Raw genomic sequence first — 23,942 nt, 5'->3', positions numbered from 1 at the left:
CTAAAAAAATCTCCTTTGGTCACAAATTGCAGATTCTTTTCGTTTGCTGGATTTGGTAACACACACACACCCTCTCTGTTCTTCCAGTATGAGTCTTCCCTTTAATTAGGGAGTAAGACTGCAATCCTAACCAGGTCTACTCAAAAGTAAATGGGGTTAGGATTGCAGCCTTACTCTCAGGAGAGATATTGTTTTAATGTATACTCTTGAAGCAGAACCATTGCAAAGCTTTGTGTATACCTACAAAGCATAACTAATATAATTGCTGTCATTCGTGATGATGGGGTGAGTTTTTATTTTTGTGTTATAAGATCCTCTTCAAAGATATTATAATTCAATCAAATTTGTTTAGCAGCCAAGTTATGTTTCAATATATAAATCAAACCTTTTTTAAAAAAATAAAAATAAATAAAACACCAAACCTTAGAAAGGGGTAATTCTTGAGCGATACAGGAAATGACCGTAGGGGTGACATTGCTGGTGACCTGTGTCATCCCTTAAGCAAGATAAACTTGTCTTTGTATCTCAGCAGCTTAGAACAAGTTGGAATAGGTTTGCTGGTACACAAAGAGCCCTTTGTGGTGTTCTCCTTTAAAACACAAATACCATAAATAGTTGTAGATAGTAATTAGAAAACGGCTGCCCTTTTTTCTTTCTTTCTTTCCTTTGGCTACAGGTAGAAAGATCTTATCGGACTAAATTTCTCACCTGCCTAGGGCAGGCATAATTAGATGTAAGCAAATTTAATGGCGCTTGTATGCTCTGAGGCCATTCTGCAGTGCCTTAATAATTGTGTGCTTTATTAAAGTAGGTTTAAGGTATGGCGGCTGTTTAACGTATCAAGTGGCACAGAAGTTAAGGTATGGGTTACCACTTTACCTTTTAGATGAATAATCAAAGCTGCTTTTAAGCTAAATTGCAGTAAATGTATTTGGAATAACACCTTTAAAAGTCTGAGGGGTAATGCATTAGATGGCACATTGCGCAGATGTGAAAGGAATAAGCAAATATGTAACTTGAGCGTGACATTCATCAACACTGGCATGCTCATACAACCTCCCATAGCTCTGGTATCCATTAGTTTAATAGACACTAGTAGGAAGGTGTAAGACTGTAGACAACACATAATTATACAGGTAAATGCACATTAATTTTAGAACACTTTTCTCAATCCACATTTACAAATTAATATTTGGCGGTTCGGAGTTTTACTTTTCAGGAGGTTAGTGTGCTTCCTCCAGGCTTTTCCTAGCCAGAAATTCAGTGGAACTTCTTTCTCCACCCTCACAACAAGCAAACCAATTTCATATTAGCGCTGCTGTGAACGGCCATTTTCTGCTGTTGGTTCGTGAGTACTATGGCCAGTGAATGAGCTTATACTAGTGGGTCTTGGCTGCCTCCTGTACAAAAATAAATGATTGTGATAGTATTTATTATTGTCACTGCTTTCAGGTGTCCACACGCATAATCTATGCATATAGTGCCTACCATATTGGCCATGTTGACTAAGTATGATGGGAGCTGGGAGTCCAGCAACCTCTGGGAGATACTACGTTAGCTTACCCCTGCCTTACAACACCCTGTAAAGTAAGTCAATATTATTCACACCCATACTGCAGGGGGAGTGACAGAAGCTCATAGAGGGGCAGAGGGTTTGTGACAGAGGCAAGATTCAAACCAACATGCAGCCCAGTCTCTTAGTCCCTACACCATACCAGCGGCTCTCTACTGAATTCCAATATTTATTTGTTTCTTGAGATTTGGTCAGGGTGCTGAGAGATGGGGTAGCTCCTGAACACAGAGGCAAGAAAAAGTCAAAAGCAAGACGAGAAATCAGGTGGAGCAGGAGGCAGCAACAAGGTGCAGCTAACCAAGCGGAGAACGCAGGATTTATAATTTAAGAGTTGTCTGAAGTGAGCCGTAGGCAACTTAAACCTGCCAAGAGCAAGACCTCAATGCCTTTCATATCTACTGTGTCAGGGAGATTGTGGGCATCACAAGGCAGGACGGAGTCTCAAACCAATATGTGTTCTTCCAAGCCCACGTTCCCAGGACGTTCGCACTTCTGTCTCAGCAGCGTCTACGCTGGCTTGGTCTTGTCCCCAGAATGGAAGATGGCAGGACCTCCAAGGACGTGCTTTATGGGGAGCTGGCGCCAGGCCTGTTCATGGACCAACTCCCTGTTACAAAGATGGCTGCAAATGTGAAATGAAGGCTGGCAACTTCAACCCCGTCTGGTGGAAATCCCTTGCAGACAACCACAGTGCCTGGAGACAGGTCATGTGTCCATAGCAATGACCAGAGGAGGAATGATCACTGGGAGGAGCTCTGGTGCATGTGCAGCAGCACAACTAGATGCCTCCATCTGCCCCACCTGCAACAAAATATGTCTCTCCCGTATTGGGTGGTTGTAACTCTCCAGCGATTTGACTTCACCCCCAAAGGTGCACTCCTCCATTTTCTCTCAAGACAGATAGAGGCCCACATCAGTAGCTTGCTGCTCAGGCCAAATGTGAAAGCTGTGCCCTGGAACTATGTGTCCGCACCTGTCTCTGCCTGTACATATCAGCAAGATCCAGTCAACCTATTGGGATTTAGGATTATCATGTGCCCTAGAAATAGAACAGAGGCATTCTTAAGCTGGCAGCAAAGAAAAGGGTACTGGTTTTAGAGTAGAAGTTTCTTGCTTCGGACAATCCTGATAGCCAGTAATGCAAATGTAAATATACCACAGAGGCCTCCTAACACTAGTAGGTAGTTGCTGAAGCATATTGTTTAAGCAGATTCATCTCCAGCCCTACTTGTTACATCTTTTGGAATTGGCTCACATAGTTGTAAGAATGTGAACTATTATGGGACTTTCTGTCTAAAGTGCATATATATATAAAATAAAGCCATGCTCACTTTATAGGCGAAAAAAGGTAGTTTTTAAAAGGGCAGTTTTATCATATGGACACCTTTAGCACTAGCTTCTGTAATAGCACCATGGTAGTTCAGTGTCACTGCTGCGAAGAATAGATTTCGATAACTGTTTTAACATTGCACTTTAGTGGAACTATGCTGGATAACTGCTTTCTAAATGGATTACATCTATACATTAATCCTTTACTGTGCTACGCCCTACCTAGGGTTTGTTGGGTGCTCAGTATATTCTAAGAATGCATGACACATCAACCTGAACTGGAGCTCATCACTGGTATTAACTTCCAGCGCTTCATGGTGGGGAAGGCAAACCTGTGGTCTTCAGCATCGTCATGCTGCGATTGTCCTAATTTCATAAGCCCTCTGCAGACAATGAGTTCTGACCTCTGGCAAGAGCCATCCATCCTGGCTGGGCAGAGAGGAAGAGAGAGAGAGAGACAGAGAGAGACTGAAACAGATACAGAGCAAAGAGATGGCAAAGACAAAAGGTGGGGGGAGGATAACCCTCATCTACTTTTCATCTCAGACCTGGCCCACTGTTAGCACCCCTCCTATTATGCAGCCACAAGAAACTGTTGTATTCCCTTACTATATACTTGCTTGTGCTGAAGGTACATAAAACGTGGAAGAAGACAAATTACACAAGGGGGGGGGGGGAATCCACACCGATAATTCTCTCCTCCATAAATATCCCTTCCCCAATATAATCCAAGTGTGTATCTTACATTTAATTAACCATGAGAGATGACTGTTTTCTTTTTAGCAAATTAAGCATGCTTTTGCATTGCTTGGTCCTGAAGTAGTCATTGCACATTAAAGCTGAAATACCATCTGTTGGCATCTAAAACATTTCATTTCACTCTTTCCCCCTTCTCTTTTTCACTAATGGGAAATGCTTTATCACAGCTTTTTCAATGGCATATATGAAGCTGGTGACCATAATATATATTTCTCCCTTTATCCTTCCTAATAGTTAACTTTCTTGGAAATAAGAGGAGGCATTTTAATACGTGGCCTTTATACGCAGAAAGGCTCCTATCTTCTATAAAATTAGTTTAAATGATTTGCCTTGCATGCGTATCTGATGGCTTTTAACTCCTAGCTATTATTATATTCTCTTGTTAAAATATCTAGATGCCTGGAAAGGATATCATGTTACTTTTTCTCCCTTTCTCTACCTGCCCTCCCCTTTAAATCCCTTGTTTGCTGCTTAACCAGCACATACTACAGTAATTACACTGGTAGGCAGAGCTTTCACAGTCTGTTCTTGCACCGTGGAATGTAAATGTGCTTGACCTTTTTTGTTCCAGACATATTTCCTCAATACTGTTGTCACTTCAATTCATTTAGTACCGCAGTTCACAGTATTAACAGTAATAAGAAAGATCTTTGGCAGATGTGTTTGGGGGGAAATTGTACTTTTGAGGCTGACTTTCACCTTTTCCTCTACTTTTTCTCCTGTGTACCTGTTTATAGCAGAATAAGATAAATATAATCTAGTGGGGTGTCCTTACCCGTTCTACACACACACACACACACACACACACACACACACACACACCCCACCTAGGGAAGAGAAGGAAAAGAGGCATTCACAAAGGAACAAAGAAGTTCAGGTGCAGTCTGTTGCAGTGTCCACATTAGTCCTCCATTCCTTTCTCCAGGAGACTCCATTGCATTCACCCTCCAACCTAGTTTTCTGTTTTTACTCATGCAAAGCCAGTTTCTGCAGTTACTGAGCAGTCCTCTCTCTCTCTCTTCTCCTGTGTGCCCCAGTGCACCATCCCCAAATCTGCTCTGGAGGGTTGTGGGAATCCTTGAGGTAGTTTGGGAAGTGCACAGGGAGATGAGAGGGAGGGAAAGATCTTCCGTGCTGGCTATCCTGGACCCAGGTGAGATTAGCACCGCTTAGTGCTCAAAGGCAGGGACTTTAGTTGCTTCACAGTTTTAACAGTTGGTCTTCCCAGAAGTTGCCTCATTTTACAGTTTTGCAAAGCTAAAAAGTAGATCAGGACAGAATCCAGACTGAAGACCAAAGAAATAGTGAACACATGGTGCGTGCGATTAGGTTTTAGGTCTTAGAAGGGCAAGTAACTTTGTAGGGTATAGGAGAGACAGCCTTCAGTTAAGTCCAGTGGACCTTTCTGTTGCAAGAGAGGAAGTCATTTTGCTTTCGTAATGATTTATCTGGAATCAACACTGTATTCTGGGACTTTGCTGTCTTCAGAAGAGATGTCATATTATAAAGACAACAGTTCTACCAAGTATAAAAAATACTGTAACTTTGCTTGCCTTGTACACAGATCATAAGAAACTTTTATAAAGAGGGCATGTGCCCCAAAATTCTTGCAGGATAACTCTGGACTCTCCTTATTCACTTGTGTAGTCTTTTTGGTGGCATGAAAACAGATGGGATGACATGAGAAAGACATGGTAGTAATTTGCTTTTTACCACTTTCCTTCCTATACGAAGCCTTTGCTTCTGTTACATATGCATATGTTGAAAGAACTTGGGAGTCTATATATGCTTCCTGTGGCTAACCATATTGTACCCTTCTGCTTTGCCATTTGCTCTAGCAAAACCTATTTTTGTAGAAATTCAGGAGAGGGAGATCTGTGATAAACAGATGAGCTTGCACTCCAACTTTACTTCATAAGTTAACTTCATAAAGAACATTAACTGAAGCCTTGTTGATCAGTGCTGCATGGTCTGTGCCTTGAAAGCAGCAATGAGGAAGTGAAGGGCGCACTCTTCCAAGAATCAGACAACTTTCTTTTTACTCTGTGCCTTGAGGAAGATCAAGCTAACAGTATTTAATAATGTGACTGTCCTAAAGCCATTCAAGATATGTATGAGTTTGTGAAGTTTTGTTGCAGTATGGTGTTTCAGTGGAGCAAAATAACATTGGCTGAATAAAACTGGAATCAGTGATCTGTCTTATGTTTTCTGATGGGCTTTGCTTATATTTAGATTTCCAAAAGTATATGTAGACGTTTACAAGTGTTAGCTATATTTTGTCTAAACAAACACCCATAGTGTAATTGACCTATTTCCCCCCTTTTCTCTCCCCTACCCTTTTTGCATTAGTGAATACTGTTCTGTGTAGGTTTTCACCTTTTGGAAATGAAACGAAGCATGTGATTTAATTTCCAATTCCTCCACCTCCACACTTTAGCTCTAACCGAGTATACAGGAGGGGCCTCTACATATGGAAAGGGCCCATGGGGCCACACTGCTATCCTCACCCCTCGCTCAACTGTTGGCCCTGCCCCAACATCCATATTTGCAGGTCTGCGGGAGACATTTCCCCTGTGTGCATAGACCTCTGTGGGAGCTGGAAGTCTGGTATATAATAATAATAATAATAATAATAATAATAATAATAATAATTTATTATTTATACCCCACCCATCTGGCTGGGCTTCCCCAGTCACTCTGGGCAGCTTCCAAAAAAATATTAAAATACTGTAATACATCAAACATTAAAAGCTTCCCTAAACAGGGCTGCCTTCAGATGTCTTCTAAAAGTCTGGCAGTTGTTCTCTTTGACATCTGATGGGAGGGCGTTCCACAGCGCAGGTGCCACTACCGAGAAGGTCCTCTGCCTGGTTCCCTGTAACTTGGCTTCTTGCAGTGAGGGAACTGCCAGAAGGCCCTCGGTGCTGGACCTCAGTGTCCAGGTAGAACGATGGGGGTGGAGACGCTCCTTCAGATATACTAGACCGAGGCCGTTTAGGGCTTTAGATTGGAGTTGCACGATCTGGATGTGGGCATCTGCAGGGAAGGACAGAAAAGCTGCATGGCCCTGAGGGTGGCACCCATATTGCTGCCCCACAGTCCCTTTCTACGTGGGAATAGGGATTATGTCTAAACCTGTTCCCTCTACAATCTCCACTTCACAATGGTAAGCATGCATTCAGATCTGCAAATCTGGAACCGATTGCTGTCCACCGTGATTAATCCCCTATGGGGTCATTCAGCAGACTTGCAGAATGTATGGAGTCTTCAGTACAGTGTAGGCCATTTCCTAATTTATCCGTTCCTTGTAAGGACATTTGCACACATAGCCCTTCCCCTGCAGTATGATCATACGTTCCTTCTTCCGTCAGAGATTCTTTTTTTCCTGAGAAGGAGCCAAATGCAACATCCATCCTTTCTCCTTTGCATTTAATAACAGTGTTGAAGGGCAACCATCCCACTCAGCTTTGATGTAAATACTTGTCCTTCTAAAATCTAGGTAGTCATCATTAAATGGTCTTATTCTCTTAAATGGCAAGTATTTTCAGCTTGAATGACTTCAAGTGGCTTCTTTCCTTTTGTATCCTGCAAGGATATTCTCTGCAGTCTGAAACATCACGACTTTTTGATGCCTTCTGTCAGAGTCCCTTTCTGTCATATCAGCTTATCATCCACCCACAGAATTCTCGATGGTGTTTTCACAACCCATCACTAGACACATTTTAAAGGACCTCTGCAGTCTTTCTGCTTTTTCCCCCCTCCACCTACACGAGACCTGAATCTACTCCTACCGCAACTGATTTGTGCCCTCTATAGTTGCCAAATGAACATGGTTCTTCTCTATCTACATGAGATTCCTATTCAAAGCCATTTCAGAGCTGCCATCTCCATTATGTGCATTTTTGTGCTGTTTCTTAATAGAGGCAGGAAACCTGACCTGCACCAAGTTTGCTTGCTCCAGCTAGGTTACATCTAGGTTTTGGTCAGATCTCTGCAACTGCCACCTAAGACAAAGATGCCAAATGGGCAACAGCATTTTCTCAAAACTGTCCCAGCTAGATAGTGTATAACATGACAGAATTCTGTTGCAATTGCAGATCATCTCGACATCTTATGGTGATACAACAATTTTATAATTGTTTGAGTTTACGAGTGCTGCACGAGTGACTTGAGTTGTGAAACATTTGGTCCCTTCTCTTTTTTTTAAGCTATTTTTTATAATAATAATAATAATAATAATAATAATAATAATAATAATCTGGCTGAGTTTCCGCAGCCACTCTGGGCGGCTCCCAATCAAGTGTTAAAAACAGTACAGCGTTACATATTAAAAACTTCCCTGAACAGGGCTGCCTTAAGATGTCTTCTGAATGTCAGGTAGTTGTTTATCTCTTTGACATCTGATGGGAGGGCGTTCCACAGGGCGGGCGCCACTACCGAGAAGGCCCTCTGTCTGGTTTCCTGTAGCCTCACTTCTCACGATGAGGGAACCGCCAGAAGGCCCTCGGCGCTGGATCTCAGTGTCCAGGCTGAACGATGGGGGTGGAGACGCTCCTTCAGGTTATTAAAGCTTGAGAAAGAAACAAAGAAAAAACAATATACAGAAGTCAATATCAGAGGTTCCTGCTTCTAGTAGAGGTTTCTTTACCACAACCAGATGACCTGGTTTTCATTTTTCATTTGCTGATTTGACAGGGCCATTCAGAGAACAAATTACAGTGGTGCCTCGCAAGACGAAATTAATTCGTTCCACGAGTTTTTTCGTCTAGCGAATTTTTCGTCTTGCGAAGCACGAAATCCCATAGGAATGCATTGAAATTCAATTAATGCGTTCCTATGGTCAAAAAAAGTCCAAACAAAGCCAAATTTGGTACAACAAGAGTTTATTAAGTGCTCTTTAAAGTCACACATACTGTAAAGAGCATTTCAGAAACTGAAGGAACAATAAATTCAAAAATTGAAGGAACAGTAAAAATGCAGAAAAAAACCACACAAGCTTCCAGATTCTTGCAAACCCCTCCTCAACTGTTCCCCCAGCCACCCACCACACAGAAATTCAAATCCAGAAATTTTTTTTAAAAAACAGCAGAGTGGCCCAATGGTCACAGAAAATCATAAAAATGCAGAAAAAAACCACACAAGCTTCCAGATTCTTGCAAACCCCTCCTCAACTGTTCCCCCAGCCACCCACCACACAGAAATTCAAATCCAGAAATTTTTTTTAAAAACAGCAGAGTGGCCCAATGGTCACAGAAAATCATAAAAATGCAGGAAAAAACCACACAAGCTTCCAGATTCTTGCAAACCCCTCCTCAACTGTTCCCCCAGCCACCCATCACACAGAAATTCAAACCCAGAATTTTTTTTTAAAAAAACAGCAGAGTGGCCCAATGGTCACAAAAAATCATAAAAATGCAGGGGAAAAACACACAAGCTTCCAGATTCTTGCAAACCCCTCCCCAACACCAAGTCCTTGAATTCCAAACACCCCAACCCAAAATCCAAAAACCCCCAAAAAAGTTTTAAAAGTTTAACTTACCAAATGGCTGCAAAAGAAGTTTTGGAAAAGCTTCAAAAATCACCAAAGTCTTCAAAAACCTCAAAAAAGGCTACCGCACCCCGTGCTATGAGTTGCTCCTCGAAGTCAAGTCGCAACTGCACCTCTTCAAGCAATGCACCCTGTATTACTGTAACGGTTTTAAGAAAAAGGAAACAAACTTGCAAGACGTTTTTGTCTTGCGAAGCAAGCCCATAAGGAAATTCGTCTTGCGAAGCAGCTCAAAAAACGCAAAACCCTTTCGTCTAGCGAGTTTTTCGTCTTGCGAGGCATTCGTCTTGCAGGGCACCACTGTAATAGCTATTGCCATTGATGGTCTCCGAAGCTTCATTGTCAGATCAAGATGATGTTTTTATTCATTCATTTAATAAAATTTATACACTGCTTGATTGTAAAAAAAAACAAAAAAACACTCCTCAAAGTGGTCAACAAAAAGATAATACAATAAAATCAAGAAAAAAATCGCAACCGTACTTTAAACCATACAAAGGTTCAACTACTAAAACAGATTAATGCATTTTAGCTGCTGAATCCTCAAAGAAAGAATTTGGGAAGTCTTGGGGCCTAGTTGGGCCTAGTTGGGGTGACTACACAGTCAGGTTTGGGTATCCTGTCCCTTCATTAGCAGGTACTGGAAAAGGTACAGTGAAGGTTGATCTCAGTCAGCACTGAGTTCCAAAATGCAGGCACTGCCATTCAAGCACAATTGAGTTCTTTTAAATGTGGAAGGGGTATTATGTGGCACCTGTAGCAGTGTCAATTCAACTGATAGAAGTGGCTTAATGGCCACATATGGCGATCTCGTAGGTAAACGGGTCGCAAGTTGTTAAGGGCTTTCTATACCAATAGTAACACATTGAAGTTGGCTAGGTAGCAAATTGGCAACGAGTGCAGATCTCTGAGCATGGGTGTAATATGCTGACAAGACCATACTCCTGTCAGCAATTGTGCTTCAACATTCTGCACTAACTGCAGCTTCTGCATCAGACGTGAGGGAAGCCCCACATAGAGCGCGCTCCAGTCTTGAAGTAACCAATGCATGACCTACTGTGGCAAGGCTTTCCCGGTCTAGGAATGGCTATAGCTGTCAAATACCCAACTGATACCCAATCAGTTCTCTTCTGAACATATATATGGGATTGAAGAAAAATGTCCTATGCCAGTAGTCCTTACGCACGCTTTTTAAGATATTAGGCAGATTATTCTGAAAGGCAGTGCTCACTTCTGAGGGGTGTCTCTGTGTGTGTTTTATCTGAGTGGAAAAGAGGCCATCAGTGCAAGCATTTCTGAATTTGCATGATAATCTCCCCTCTCCACCAACCTTGTGCTATTTTGGGAGCAGAGGAGGGGGGAAAGTCCTGTTGCGCCAGTGGAAGTCCTTGCATGGGCTTCCACTTGTGGGACCCGTTAGCTGACTCTGGCCCCATGGATTTAAGTTTCATTAAAGTGTTATGCACGTGACTTGTGTGCATTCTGTTTTTTCAATTTTTTCTCTTACCTAAATGTCTGCCTCTAAAAATGTTTTGAATTTTCTTCAGGTCCTAGAAAGTTACAAAAGTTGTCTTTTGGCATGGCAGTTGGGAAGATACTCTTAAACAATGATGTTGTTAGAAGAGAAGTATACAGTTCCCATTAATTAAAAATTAGGCAGAGTAGAAATGGCTTTTTAGACTCATTATGCAACTAGTTCCTTCACATACTGACTTTACAGTGAAGCTCTAGGCCAACAAAGTTGTGGAGTACAGTTCCTTTTGCTTGGCATTCTTAAGCAGCCTTTTCAAGCCTCTCATGATGCTTCTCCTATCTGTGCTGGAATTCTCTCCAAGAAATAAAGCTTCGCTTGCTTTCTTGACAGTGGATAATAAATTGACTGATATAATTCAGTTGGGGAGTTGAAAAATGCACTAAAAATAATGGGGCATAACATGCTAGGGTTAACATTTATTCATAGATGATGCAATTAAATAAAATGGGCATTAACTTCAAGGTCAGTCACTAAAGTAATAAAACTGAATATTTTAATTGAATCATAATTGCTTCCCGTTGATACATGCAAGTCAAGTAAAATAGATGTCAGCTCTGCAATTATGATTCTTCCTCCTAATTAATTTCCTAATTCTGCATGGAGCTTTCTAAGGCCTGGGCCTTGTTGTGGGTTTATCCACCCATCCAGGTTGCCTCCTCTCTGCTCCCCACCCCAGCTGATCCCACAGAGGGAAAAGCACAGTGTTATTGATTGATAAATTCTTATCTATTATATACTTTTATGTAGTTCTTCCTTTGCTTTATTTACAGAACGTAAGTAGTAAAATCCTGATTGCAACATCATTATTAGGAGGGAAAACATCAGTAATTAAAAATTATGTGAGATTCTGACATTTGTCATCATTTATATTATGAACTCTGATGTTTCAATAACTGGATAGAATCAACAAAACTAAAACTCATGTTTTATAAATTATCCTTTAATGGACACAATGATTATCCAATAATGGATAATGTATATTTTGCAGCATATTCTGCAGATAAAACAGCACACAGTCTCCATGAGAGCAGAATTAACAACAGCAACAATTCCAAATTAACCTTACTGGAGGTAGGAAGCAAGGATACCTTATATATGGCACAATCAAAAGTATAGGAAAGAGAAACAAAATTATCAAAGAGTGAAGGTAGCAGCTTTATTAGACCTACCAAAATATAAAATAACTAGGACTCTTCATCTGGTAAATATTAGAACATCAAGGTGGAGGAGAAAGAGAAGAACAGTTGTTGTTAGTCAAACTATCCATGTCTGCATCAGGTAAGTTTTAAGATGAGCATAGCAGGAGCCAGCACTTTTGAATGAGGTAGAACCTGCAAGCAACTCAAAGTGTCTCATTTGGATGTCTACTAGCACCTCTCCTGCTTATCTTAAACCCCAGCTTGGTTTTTAAAAAAAAACAATTTCTTACCTTCCACAAGACACCCATCTGATTGCCATAAGATGTTGAAATGCTGGACTAGATGGATGAGCCATTGCTTTGATCTAGCAAGGCAGTTCTTTTGCGGTTCCTTTGCATATTTTTTGCATGCTTTAATTCATATCCATTGCAGTCATATAAATGGAAAACTCCAAGGGTTCACTAAAAGAGCTGTTGGAGTTGTTGCTTTTTTTCTTTATAGTTTTTCTTCAGCTAAAGGTAAAACTAGATGTGATGTCAATTATAACCTTCCGCTTATATCTGAAGCAGGGCTAAGTCTCTCATTTCATCAGCACCAGGGTTTACCCTTGAATAGTGGAATTTTCCTCCATCCTTACCCTAAATCTGTTCATGCTAATGGAACAACGACACCAGACGTGACCCCAAAATGTGGCACCTGTTCCAATCATGTGGATGGGCAGAGGAGGGGACACAGAGTCTTGCTTGCTACTTCTTCATTGGCTCCAGTGCTTGGCCCCACTATTATGTGATGAAGAGAGTGTTTTAGAAGCGTTTAAAAAATAATAAAAATAAAATAAAAATCCTGACATATGCATGGAAGCTTCCCATGTGAATAAGAGTCCTGCCGTGAGGAAGCTCCACCTATAGATCAGGTTCTCAGAACTACCCTTTTCACCATGTAGAAGGCACAGGGAATGAATACGTGGATGTGACAAAGAGGCTGGGGCAGCGAGTATGGTGTTGCTCTTCTCTATTTATATAATGCAGTTAACATGCATGGGTTTTTTTGTTATGTAAAATTGCTATTTGCTTTTCATGGGTAGCCCGTCTTGGCACCCCTTGTAAACCAAATAGCTGGTTCGGAAATACTATGTTTGTCATGGGGGGTGGGGAGAAAGACAATTAAACTCTTCATCCCCTTGGTCCTGAGGCTGCACAGGCTTCCCTGCTGCTACTCTTTACATAGTAATGTACAATTGCAGTTTTTCCATGCAATTAGCATCACATTTTTTTCCCATCCTAAGAAAAGTCTCAGGAAAGGGTGGAATTTACTGAAAACTGTGTTGAGCATGGATTCCCCTTCCCAATTCTCTTCTTGATCCTTAATCTTGATGAGAAGTGAGATGTCCTTTTCCCCTTCTGCTTAAAAAGTGAGCCATTACTGCAGGTTACATGCGTATTTTATGCATTAATATATTGTATTATATGCATATTACACTCATACGTATGCAGGTTTCCTAAAGTAACCAGCTAATGAACAGATATATACAACAATGCATATAACTATAGAAATTGCTTATGAACTTATGCTGCAGAAACAAAGTACAGCATGAATTTGATCCTTTTCTATCTATTTTATGTATAATATACATATTTCTTTAGGTGTGCTTTTGCATATAATTAGTTGGCCTTTTAATAAATAATGTATGTGCAGCTCAAACATAAGAGGGAACCCTGTGTAAGAAGTAGTCCATTGTGAGCAAAGTTTGATCAGGTCAGAACTGCTACATTCTATGTATAACTCTCTCTAAAACTGATTGCTCCTCCATACCTAGTTCCAGAAAACTGTGAGTTTCGAAGGAACCCCTATTGAACTTTAGTTATAGCAGACCATAGCAGGCTTAGGCCAGCTTCATATTTTTAAAAGGTCTACAAATTCTGATACTTACCATAACAGAACATGGAAGAGTCCTGTAGACTAACATCTTGAATGCAGTTTAGGGGTTATCAAATCTCCTGGACTATTTTCATTATCATAATGGGTACACCCCGTTTTTCCTTTTTATGTGCTGAAATTTCTCTGAATGGAAAGCACTCAGTAAAACAATGTGTTTTCCAGTTGTTGTGCAGGGCAAAGGAAATGAACTTATTTTCCCCCAAGGATGGAAAACAGTTCAAAGGGAATAAGAGAGTGAGTTGTGGCTAAGAACATCTATGTTTGCCTCAACATTATTTTTGATATACAGGAACTGTTTGCCAAAGGAGAAGGTTTCTTAAAAAAAGAAAAAGTAATCTCTGACGCCCAAGCAGTACTTTGTTCTCTAAAATGTATTTTAACATCTCTTGGCAGGTTTAGATCCAGATAAACATCTAGGAAAAACATTGGATGAAATGGAACCTTATCTTTTGGAAGTAAGTATTATCTAAAATATACTTGAAACATTCTGTGCCTCACAAAATAAAAAATTTAAAAAATTACATGTGGAGGAAACTGAACAACACTTCTTTAAGCACGCACTTTCAGAAACAAAACATTAGACCAACATTTGCCATACTGGAAAAAAATAAGTTCTCTTAAATAGGATACATGTAATAGTGTTCAAATTGATGACTGCTTTATTTTTTAGAAAAGTTGTCTAGAAAATTATTATTATTATTATTATTATTATTATTATTATTATTATTACCTCTACTACAATTTATTACCCATCATTCACCCTAAGGTCCCAGGGCAGGTTAAAACAAAATACAATATTAGTATTAAAACACAACATTAAAAACAGTTTAAACAAGTTAAAATTACAGACATAAGTTGGGTCCTAAAAATATAAGCCTCGCGTGTCAAAAACCAGGATAAAGATGTGTGTTTTAGCATTTGCTGGAAGCTATATAATGCAGGACTTCCACAACTTAGGAGATCTCACAAACAATACCTTCTTCTGGACCACTTCATCCGAGCTTCTGAGGGCATTATATTTTTATGTATGCTCTTTTTTCGCTACATAGATGTAAGCCCCATGTTATTTGGGAGTGGAGAAAACACTGCTTTAATGTATGACATGTGGAGTATGCAGAGTAGTTGTTGCTCATCATCTTCAAGCCTTGCAGATTCAGGTAGGTAGCTGTGTTGGTCTGATGCAGTTGAAATAAATAATAAATAAATACAAATTGTCCAGTATCACCTTAGAGACCAAGTAATTTTGCTCTGGGTATAAGCTTTCGTGTGCATGCACACTTCTTTAGATACCATATCTGAAGAATATCTGAAGAAGTGTGTATGCACATGAAAGCTTATACCCAGAACAAACTTAGTTGGTCTCTAAGGTGCTTCTGGACAATTCTTTAATTTATTTCAAGCATTGCAGTGTGGATTTCCACAAAGGATATTAATCTGAAGGCAGCCCTGTTTAGGGAAGTTTTTAATGTTAAATGCTGTATTGTTTTGAACGCTTGATTGGGAGCCACCCAGCCAGATGGGCGGGATATAAATAATAAATTATTATTTTATTATTATCTTCTTGTTGGGAATTCTAATCAAGGAAGCAGCTCCCAATACTAAGGGGAAACGTTGAAATTATTGTGGAGAAGAATGGGGAGGTCGACAACATTTTTGAAGCAGCGGGCACATTTCAAATTTTGAAAGAGTGCTGGGGGTTTCAGTTCCAAAATAGCTGCTGCTGCGGGGAGGCATAACACAAATTTAGAGAGAGCGAGAGACGACGTTACGCTCACCATGGGAAATCAACTCCATCCTTCTGGTCCCGATGGTGGAGATCATGCAGTATTGATTGTACACACACACACTGATACTATTGCTGCCTAAGCACAACAGGAAGCATTCTTCAGCACCAGGAAAGAAATACAAGTTGGCCACACCACACCCACTTTCATCTCTCAGAAATAACTTAGAAAGTACATGCACATTTTGCCTCATAAGTTTCTTTCTGGGAGGCTGGAGATGTACTTTTCCCCTCATGAAAGTGCAAGAGTCTGGAGCACCTGCCCAGGGCCACCACTGAAAGCCTTTGCAGGTCCCAATGGCAGTTCCATAGTGGTGAAGACAGGCTACATGTCTGAGTGAAATTCAGGTCCAATACAGACTTACAGATTACATGCAGTTCACATCCACAGCTCTGGCCCTATCTGCACTATATATTTCAAGCAGCGTCATGCCACTTTAAACAATCATGGTTTCCCTCAAAGAATCCTGGGAGCTGTAGTTTTCTAAGGGTGTTGAGAGCGGTTGGGAGACTCCTATGCCCCTCTCAGAGCTACAGTTCACAGAGTACCCTGAGGACATGGATTTGCTGTTTTACCAGTCCCATAATTGTAGTAGCTCTGTGGGGAGAATAAGGGTCTCCTAGCAATTGTCAGCAGCCTTAATAAGCTACAGCCACAGTTTGAACTTTCCTGTGGTAAAAGTCAGCATGTTCTATGTTAATAACCTCAACCTCTTCTTTAGTGATTATGAAATAAATTAGCTGTGCAGTTTTATCGCCTTGTGGTACAAGTGGCTGTGTTACAACACCCCAGAAAATGTTACAGATAGGTAGCCGTGTTGGTCTGCCATAGTCAAAATAAAAAAAATTCTTCCAGTAGCACCTTTAAGACCAACTAAGTTAGTTCTTGGTATGAGCTTTCGTGTGCAAGAACACTTCTTCAGATACACTGAAACAGAAGTTGCCAGATCCTTCTATATAGTGAGAAGGTGGGGAGGGGTATTACTCAGAAGGGTGGTGGGAATGGGAGATGAGCCTGCTGACGACTCTTAACGACTGTAATGGGTCTTACAGGAAAAGGCAAGGGGTGAGAAGGTGAGAAATGGCTTAGTCATGTATAATGGGATAAGAATCCAATGTCTTTGTTCAAACCAGGTCTCTCCATGGTTTTAAGTTTGGTAATGAGTTGCAATTCAGCAGCTTCTCTTTCCAGTCTATTTCTGAAATTCCTTTGTAGTAAAACAGCTACTTTGAGATCTTGTATAGAATGTCCTGGGAGATTGAAGTGTTCTCCTACTGGTTTCTCTGTTTTGTGATTCTTGATGTCAGATTTATGTCCATTTATTCTTTGGCGTAAGGTTTGGCCTGTTTGTCCAATATAGAGAGCTGAAGGACACTGTTGGCATTTGATGCCATACACAATGTTAGATGATGAGCAATTGAATAGTCCCGAGATGGTATGTGTGATGTTGTTGGGGCCAGTAATGGTGTTGTCCGGGTGTATGTGGCAGCAAAGTTGGCATCTGGGTTTATTGCAGGCTCTGGTGCCAGTGTCCGTGTTAAGTCTGGTTGTAGTATTATTGTGGGTTAGGAGTTGTTTAAGATTGGGTGGCTGTCTGTAGGCAATGAAAGGTCTTCCTCCCAGAGCTTGAGAAAGAGAACTGTCATTGTCCAGGAGAGGTTGTAGATCTCTGATGATGCGTTGTACTGTTTTAACTTGGGAGCTGTATGTGATGACTAGAGGTGTTCTGTTATTTTCTTTTTTGGGTCTGTCTTGCAGCAAGTTCTCTCTGGGTATAAGTCTGGCTCTGTTGATCTGTTGTCTAACTTCATCTGCTGGGTATTTTAGTTCTGAAAAGGTTTGCTGTAGATCTCTTAGGTGAGAGTCTCTGTCTGTAGAATTGGAACAGATGCGGTTGTAACGTAGTGCCTGGCTATATACAATGGACTGTTTGGTATGTTTGGGATGGTAGCTAGAGGCATGTAGATATGTTTGTCGGTCAGTTGGTTTACGGTATAAGGTGGTGTCTATGCGCCCATCCTGTATTTTTATAGTAGTGTCCAAAAAATGTATTTCTTGCATAGATTGATTCATTGTAAGGTTGATTGTGGGGTAAAAATCATTAAATTTCTGGTGAAAGGTGTCCAGGGTCTGTTGACCATGTGTCCAGATGATAAAAATATCGTCAATGTATCGCAGGTACAAGAGAGGTTTGAGTGGGTAGGAGTTTAGGAAACGTTGTTCTAAATCTGCCATGAAGATGTTGGCATACTGTGGGGCCATGCGGGTGCCCATTGCTGTGCCGCTGATCTGAAGGAACAGGTCATCACCGAATTTGAAGTTGTTGTGGGTAAGGACAAATTGGCAGAGTTTGGTGGCAAGGTCCGCTGTGGTTTTATCTGAAATGGTGTTCCTTATAGCTTGTAAACCATCGTTGTGTGGGATGTTGGTATACAGAGATTCCACATCCATAGTGGCTAGTATAGTATTGTTGGGAAGATTATTTAAAGATTGTATTTTCCTCAGAAAATCTGTGGTGTCACGTACATAGCTGGGAGCACTGATGGCATATGGTTTCAGAACAGAGTCCATATAACCGGAGACACCCACTGTAATAGTGCCAATACCTGAAATGATGGGGCGTCCTGGATTTCCTGGTTTGTGTATTTTAGGTAGAAGATAGAAAGTTCCTGGTCGAGGTTCTGTTGGTGTGTTGGTGAGGATCTGTTCTTGGATGTGTGGGGGTAGCTCCTTAACAATCTTGTTCAGTTCTTTCTTGTATTCTTGTGTGGGGTCTGAGTCCAATTTTGTGTAAAAGGCGGTATTGGAAAGTTGTCTGTGAGCCTCCTGAATGTAGTCAGTTTTGTTCATGATGACGACAGCTCCACCTTTGTCTGCTTCTTTAATTATAATGTCTGGGTTGTTTCTGAGATTATCTATGGCGCTCCTTTCAGCATGGTTTAGATTTTGTTGTAAGCGATGGTGTTTTCTGGTCACATCTGTTTGGATTCTGTGGCGGAAGCAGTCAATGTACAAGTCCAGTGTGGTATTGCGTCCATCAGGAGGGGTCCATGTGGAGTCCCTTTTTGTGTAACACTTTTTTGGAGGTAGTTGGTGGTCAGTGTTCTGTTGGGAGGGTGGTTGTTGTTCTCCAGTGGGTTGAGAGGTGTTGTGTTGTGAAGTTGTTGTTTGTTCTGATTTGTCTTGTTGTTGTGTGTGTTGAAAATACTCCTTCAGGCGTAAACGGCGGAAAAATGCTTCCAAGTCCCCGTAGAACTGAATCATGTGTGGGGATTTGGCAGGGCAGAATGACAGTCCACGTGAAAGGACTGATTCCTCGGCTGGGCTGAGTGCTTGCTGTGAGAGATTGACAATATTGTTGATCTTGTTTTGATTAGTAGCCTGTAGGTTGGAAAGGTTAGAGAGTTTCTTGTTTTTCTGTTTTTTCAGTAGCTCCAGTTGAGAGTGGTAAATGTTTTGTTTTTCCTTTTGGAACTCTTGCCAAGCTTGGTGGTTCCTGATAGAGTTGTCTAATACAAGGAGTTCCTCCTTTATTAGCTTCTGTTTAGAGTAGAGAACGCTGATCAGATGTTTGAGCAGCTTCTTAGAGAAAGTGTTGCATAGTTTTCTTGCATATTCAGTGGGATACGTGGATTGTAGAGGGTTCTTAATTCTAAGACCCTTGGGTATAATGTCCAGGTTCTTGCATTTAGTAAGAAAGAAGATATCAGTCTGTACCTGTGCAAGTTTCTTGGTGAGGTTGATGGACTTCCATTTCATGCGGCTCAATGTGGTGCCTTCCATGGTTCCAGTTACAGATAGGTAGCCGTGTTGGTCTGCCATAGTCAAAATAAAAAAAATTCTTCCAGTAGCACCTTTAAGACCAACTAAGTTAGTTCTTGGTATGAGCTTTCGTGTGCAAGAACACTTCTTCAGATACACTGAAACAGAAGTTGCCAGATCCTTCTATATAGTGAGAAGGTGGGGAGGGGTATTACTCAGAAGGGTGGTGGGAATGGGAGATGAGCCTGCTGACGACTCTTAACGACTGTAATGGGTCTTACAGGAAAAGGCAAGGGGTGAGAAGGTGAGAAATGGCTTAGTCATGTATAATGGGATAAGAATCCAATGTCTTTGTTCAAACCAGGTCTCTCCATGGTTTTAAGTTTGGTAATGAGTTGCAATTCAGCAGCTTCTCTTTCCAGTCTATTTCTGAAATTCCTTTGTAGTAAAACAGCTACTTTGAGATCTTGTATAGAATGTCCTGGGAGATTGAAGTGTTCTCCTACTGGTTTCTCTGTTTTGTGATTCTTGATGTCAGATTTATGTCCATTTATTCTTTGGCGTAAGGTTTGGCCTGTTTGTCCAATATAGAGAGCTGAAGGACACTGTTGGCATTTGATGCCATACACAATGTTAGATGATGAGCAATTGAATAGTCCCGAGATGGTATGTGTGATGTTGTTGGGGCCAGTAATGGTGTTGTCCGGGTGTATGTGGCAGCAAAGTTGGCATCTGGGTTTATTGCAGGCTCTGGTGCCAGTGTCCGTGTTAAGTCTGGTTGTAGTATTATTGTGGGTTAGGAGTTGTTTAAGATTGGGTGGCTGTCTGTAGGCAATGAAAGGTCTTCCTCCCAGAGAAAATGTTGTTTGACTTTGTCTATATGAAATGGTAAGCTAAGATCTGGGTGAGCTTTTAAAGTTGTATATTCTGGTACCAACTGAAGGTAGTGGATTCCTGCATTACAGGGGGTTGGACTACATAAACCTCAGGCTCCTTTCCAACTCTATAATTCTATGATTCTGTAACTTTATTCCCAGCATACATACCCCAGTTACGTTGCTTTTCATAGGCTTTATCATGGCTGAACAATGACAAAACAATAACCAGCATTTTCTCCTAGATTTGGTTTCCTTGGCAATGCTGAAGTCGCTTCATAGGGTTGTGTGGAGGAAGGTTGCTCAGTAAATACGCTTTTCTTGTTGGTAGGGGGTTTGTATTCTGCTATAAATGTCACTGTACATAAATATTTTACTAGATATTTAGCTCACTTTATAACTTAGTGAAACTGTAGCATAAACACCAGCTGCAGAGAAAGTTGAGGCTATGGTTCTAAAAATATTTCCTTTGAATGCTGTCAGGGGTGGTTGTGTATGAGAGAGAGATTGAGATGGAGGGGCGGGGAGAGAGGTCGATGGGGATTGGAAGCTGGAGAGATCAGAAGGAAATGGGCCAATTATATTTGCTGTTTTGTCAATTCCCAGCTTTTAGGCATGCTGCTGTTGTCCTGAAGCCCGTTCTCCATTTTAATAAAGAAAATAAAGTGAAGTGTAAAAATCCATATTCAGTTACTTAGATATTTTTTTGCCAGCTTAATCCCAGAGAATCTGAGTGGGTAAAAATACATTTAAAGCACACAAGAGCCTTCTTTGGGTGTTTGCCTGGATATGCAAGGGCTAAAGGTATGTAAAGGGGCAGCAGCATACATGCAATTCCTGACCCTCCATTTGTGGGCTTCTCAGATTTTTACACCTTGGGCACAAAGGCCTGAAATGGGCTTCCACTAGCATTTGAACTTCTCGTTGCACAGAGGCTTGCAAGTGTTCATTCAAAGGCATGTAGTAGTCCCCTTCAGACCACCGTGCTCAACATACAAAGGCCTGAGAGGAGCCTGCACATGTTGTGCTATAAAATGGGGTGTCAACTCCAATTTTGGCCCACATGTTCAGGGGAAAATGCACACTTTCCTGATCAAGAACTAGAAGGTGGTGTTCATGCCTTCGTAATCACAAATCTGGATTATTTAATGTGCTCTTTTTTGGGCGGGGGTACTACCTTTGATTTTCTTTGGAAGCCTCAGCTGGTGGGGAGCCCACTGCCTGGCAGAAGTAGCTAGAAAGATATTACAACATCTCCATGGACTCCTTGAGTTCTTAACAAACAATGCTTTGCTCCCTTTGACCCCCGGTGCTAGAAATAGGGCCAACCGGTGAGATAGGAAGCAGTATCCATGTGGGAGAAAACTTGTAGCCAAAACCGAAGAATAAATCATCAGGCAGGGTAGAGGAGCAAGCCAGAAACAAGGACGGAAGGGCACCCAAAGGATACAGGTCAAGTTGAGAGCTCAGGGAGTCCTCATAGCTCAAGCAACTAGAGCAGAATACCCACTTATGGTCCTTGCTGTCCAGAAGGATCCAATGACCAGCCCAGGTGGGTGGCGTCAGTCCAGGTCTTGTGGTTGCTGCGTAGAGATTGGCAGAATTCCCCTCCCCACCTACCGGTAGGTTGGGGGTGGAAATTCAGTGACCTTCTGGACCAAATTCTTCATATTGGGGGAAGAGTAGTACTTATAAATTGCATTCTAAAGTGGTCTCTGGCTTGCCCCCCGGGCCTTCGAAAGAGTTGCCATAACAGGGTAACAGGGCAGTTGCTGTGGAATTGGACCTGCTGCGGGAGATTTGTATGCCCCTGATGATGACTTGGAAACTTTGGCTAGTTCAAAATGCAGCAGCCAGATTACTGGCTGGCGGGTTCCATTTAGAACCCCTGTTTTAAAACTGCAGCACTGATTTTATTGATTGATTGATTTAGAAGATTTATAGACCACTTGATCGAAATAAACTTCTCAAAGCTGTGTACAAATAAAGTTAAAACACAGCTGAAATCCACTTGAAGAAATACACACAAAGACACCAACATAAAACAGACACATACATATAAATTGACACTATCATTACAAAGATAAAATATATGAAACAATGATAAAATATATTCATATATATATGAGATGAGCTGTTTCTGGGCCAAATTTGAAGTGCTCACATTAGTTTTTAAGGCCTCAAATATTTGAAAGGTTGCCTCCTTCCTTAGAGATTCTCTAACAGGTGTTTAGAGGTGCCCTCTTGGTAGTTCTACTATCCTTGGAATTTTGGTAGTGGCAACCCAAGACAGGGCATTCGCTATGGCATCCCCCAAGGTGTAGTATTTCCTTCGCACGTATGTGCACCTTTATTGTATAGCTTTCTTTCTATGCTGAAGCCGTACCTCTTTACCCTGGTCTGTGATACCTGAGAGAGAGAGAGATTTTAGGGCCTACCTTGCTCTTCTGATTACAAGTGGTTTTAACTGATTTCAATCTTGTGTTTTTACATTATTGTAACCCTTCACCTTATGGTGAAGAATGTGCAATAGGCAGTTTTGTAATGTGTATTTTTAAAAACAACTGATTTTATTTTTGAAAAAAGTTAGGCTAGCATTTTTTTAACATCTGTTTTTATCAATAATTTAAATATATATTCTGTGTAAAGCACTTAGAGGTTTTGATGATTAAGCGGTATATAAATCCTATTAAATGAATAAATCTAATTAATATTAAGAGTAATAATAATATATCTTCCTACACCCTTAAAAAGCTTATGTTAATCTACCTCTGAAACAAGTTCCTTTTAAGATAACAGGTTTGTGCCCACACTTGAAGAAGCTAATAATGAAGAACAGCTCAATGATTCAGGATATGCCAACAAGGGCAGATAGCAAACAATTTGGAAAAATCATTTGATGTTGATGTCCAGGAAGGATTTGTGGCACCAAAGAGGCAGCACTAGGACAAACAAGTTTGGAGAGCTTGTAAACAATTACTCCTTCATATCACGTTATACTTAGCTGGGATATCAACAAGGAGGATCAGCCATATATTTTGTTACTCCAAATATAGCTGCATTTTAAGAAAGTCTTTTGTAGTTGTTCGTACCTGGCAGGGTATCCATTTCAAACAGCTTTTCAGCAGTGGTTTTTGGCAGGAAGAAGAATAAGCTGTTTTGACTAACTGTTTTGTAAGTTGTCCATTCTTATTGCATCAGCATTAATTATGCTTGATGGATTTGTCCTACAAGAACCTTACAGCAGCTTCTGACAGGTAGAGCTATCTTTTATGTCAGCAGTGTGAGTTTTTGATTAAGTGAATGTTTGGTTATTTTTAGACAAAGAGATATTCTCTCATTAAAAGGAAAATGTCTGATAACGTAGGCCTGGAAAAGATAATTTGATCTTTATTTGGAAAAAAGAGAGAGGAAGATTTCAATTTACCATCCAAAATGGGTAAACAGACATAATTTAATTATCTGACAGATAACATTCTGACTTGAGGCACACCACCAAAGTAAAAGACTGAACAAGAATAAAAGCCAAAAGGGCCTTAAATATTCCAGTTTAGCCAGGCTAAAAAAATTGACCAGTCGTCCAATAAAAGCATAAGAAGATCCCAGTACCATATCAAGGCCAGCCAGATGCCCCTGGGAATCTCAGAAGCAGGATGTGAAGACAGTAACACTTGTTTCTGTATTAAAAATGTTGTATTGCT

The 23,942-nt window shown here is 40.8% G+C and overlaps 1 protein-coding gene and 1 long non-coding RNA gene across 2 annotated transcripts in view; one reads left to right on the top strand and one right to left on the bottom strand.

Annotated features, from left to right (window-relative positions):
* Positions 1-23,942, top strand: part of DPH6 (diphthamine biosynthesis 6) — a 240,207-nt gene that overhangs the window by 62,504 nt on the left and 153,761 nt on the right. Inside the window, exon 6 of the mRNA XM_080980137.1 lies at positions 14,214-14,275. Within this exon, the coding sequence (XP_080836263.1) occupies positions 14,214-14,275 (62 nt within the window). The remainder of the gene's footprint in view (positions 1-14,213; positions 14,276-23,942) is intronic.
* On the bottom strand, positions 310-21,854 carry LOC308462753. The gene is made up of 3 exons (XR_013979313.1): positions 21,752-21,854; positions 3,125-3,327; positions 310-1,400 (listed from the first exon to the last, which is right to left on the bottom strand). It is a non-coding gene; the product is annotated as an uncharacterized lncRNA (long non-coding RNA).

Source organism: Podarcis pityusensis, assembly GCF_964106645.2.
Source record: "Podarcis pityusensis genome assembly, chromosome: 1".
Lineage (NCBI taxonomy): Eukaryota > Metazoa > Chordata > Lepidosauria > Squamata > Lacertidae > Podarcis > Podarcis pityusensis.
This window is presented reverse-complemented; position numbering and strand designations above follow the sequence as displayed.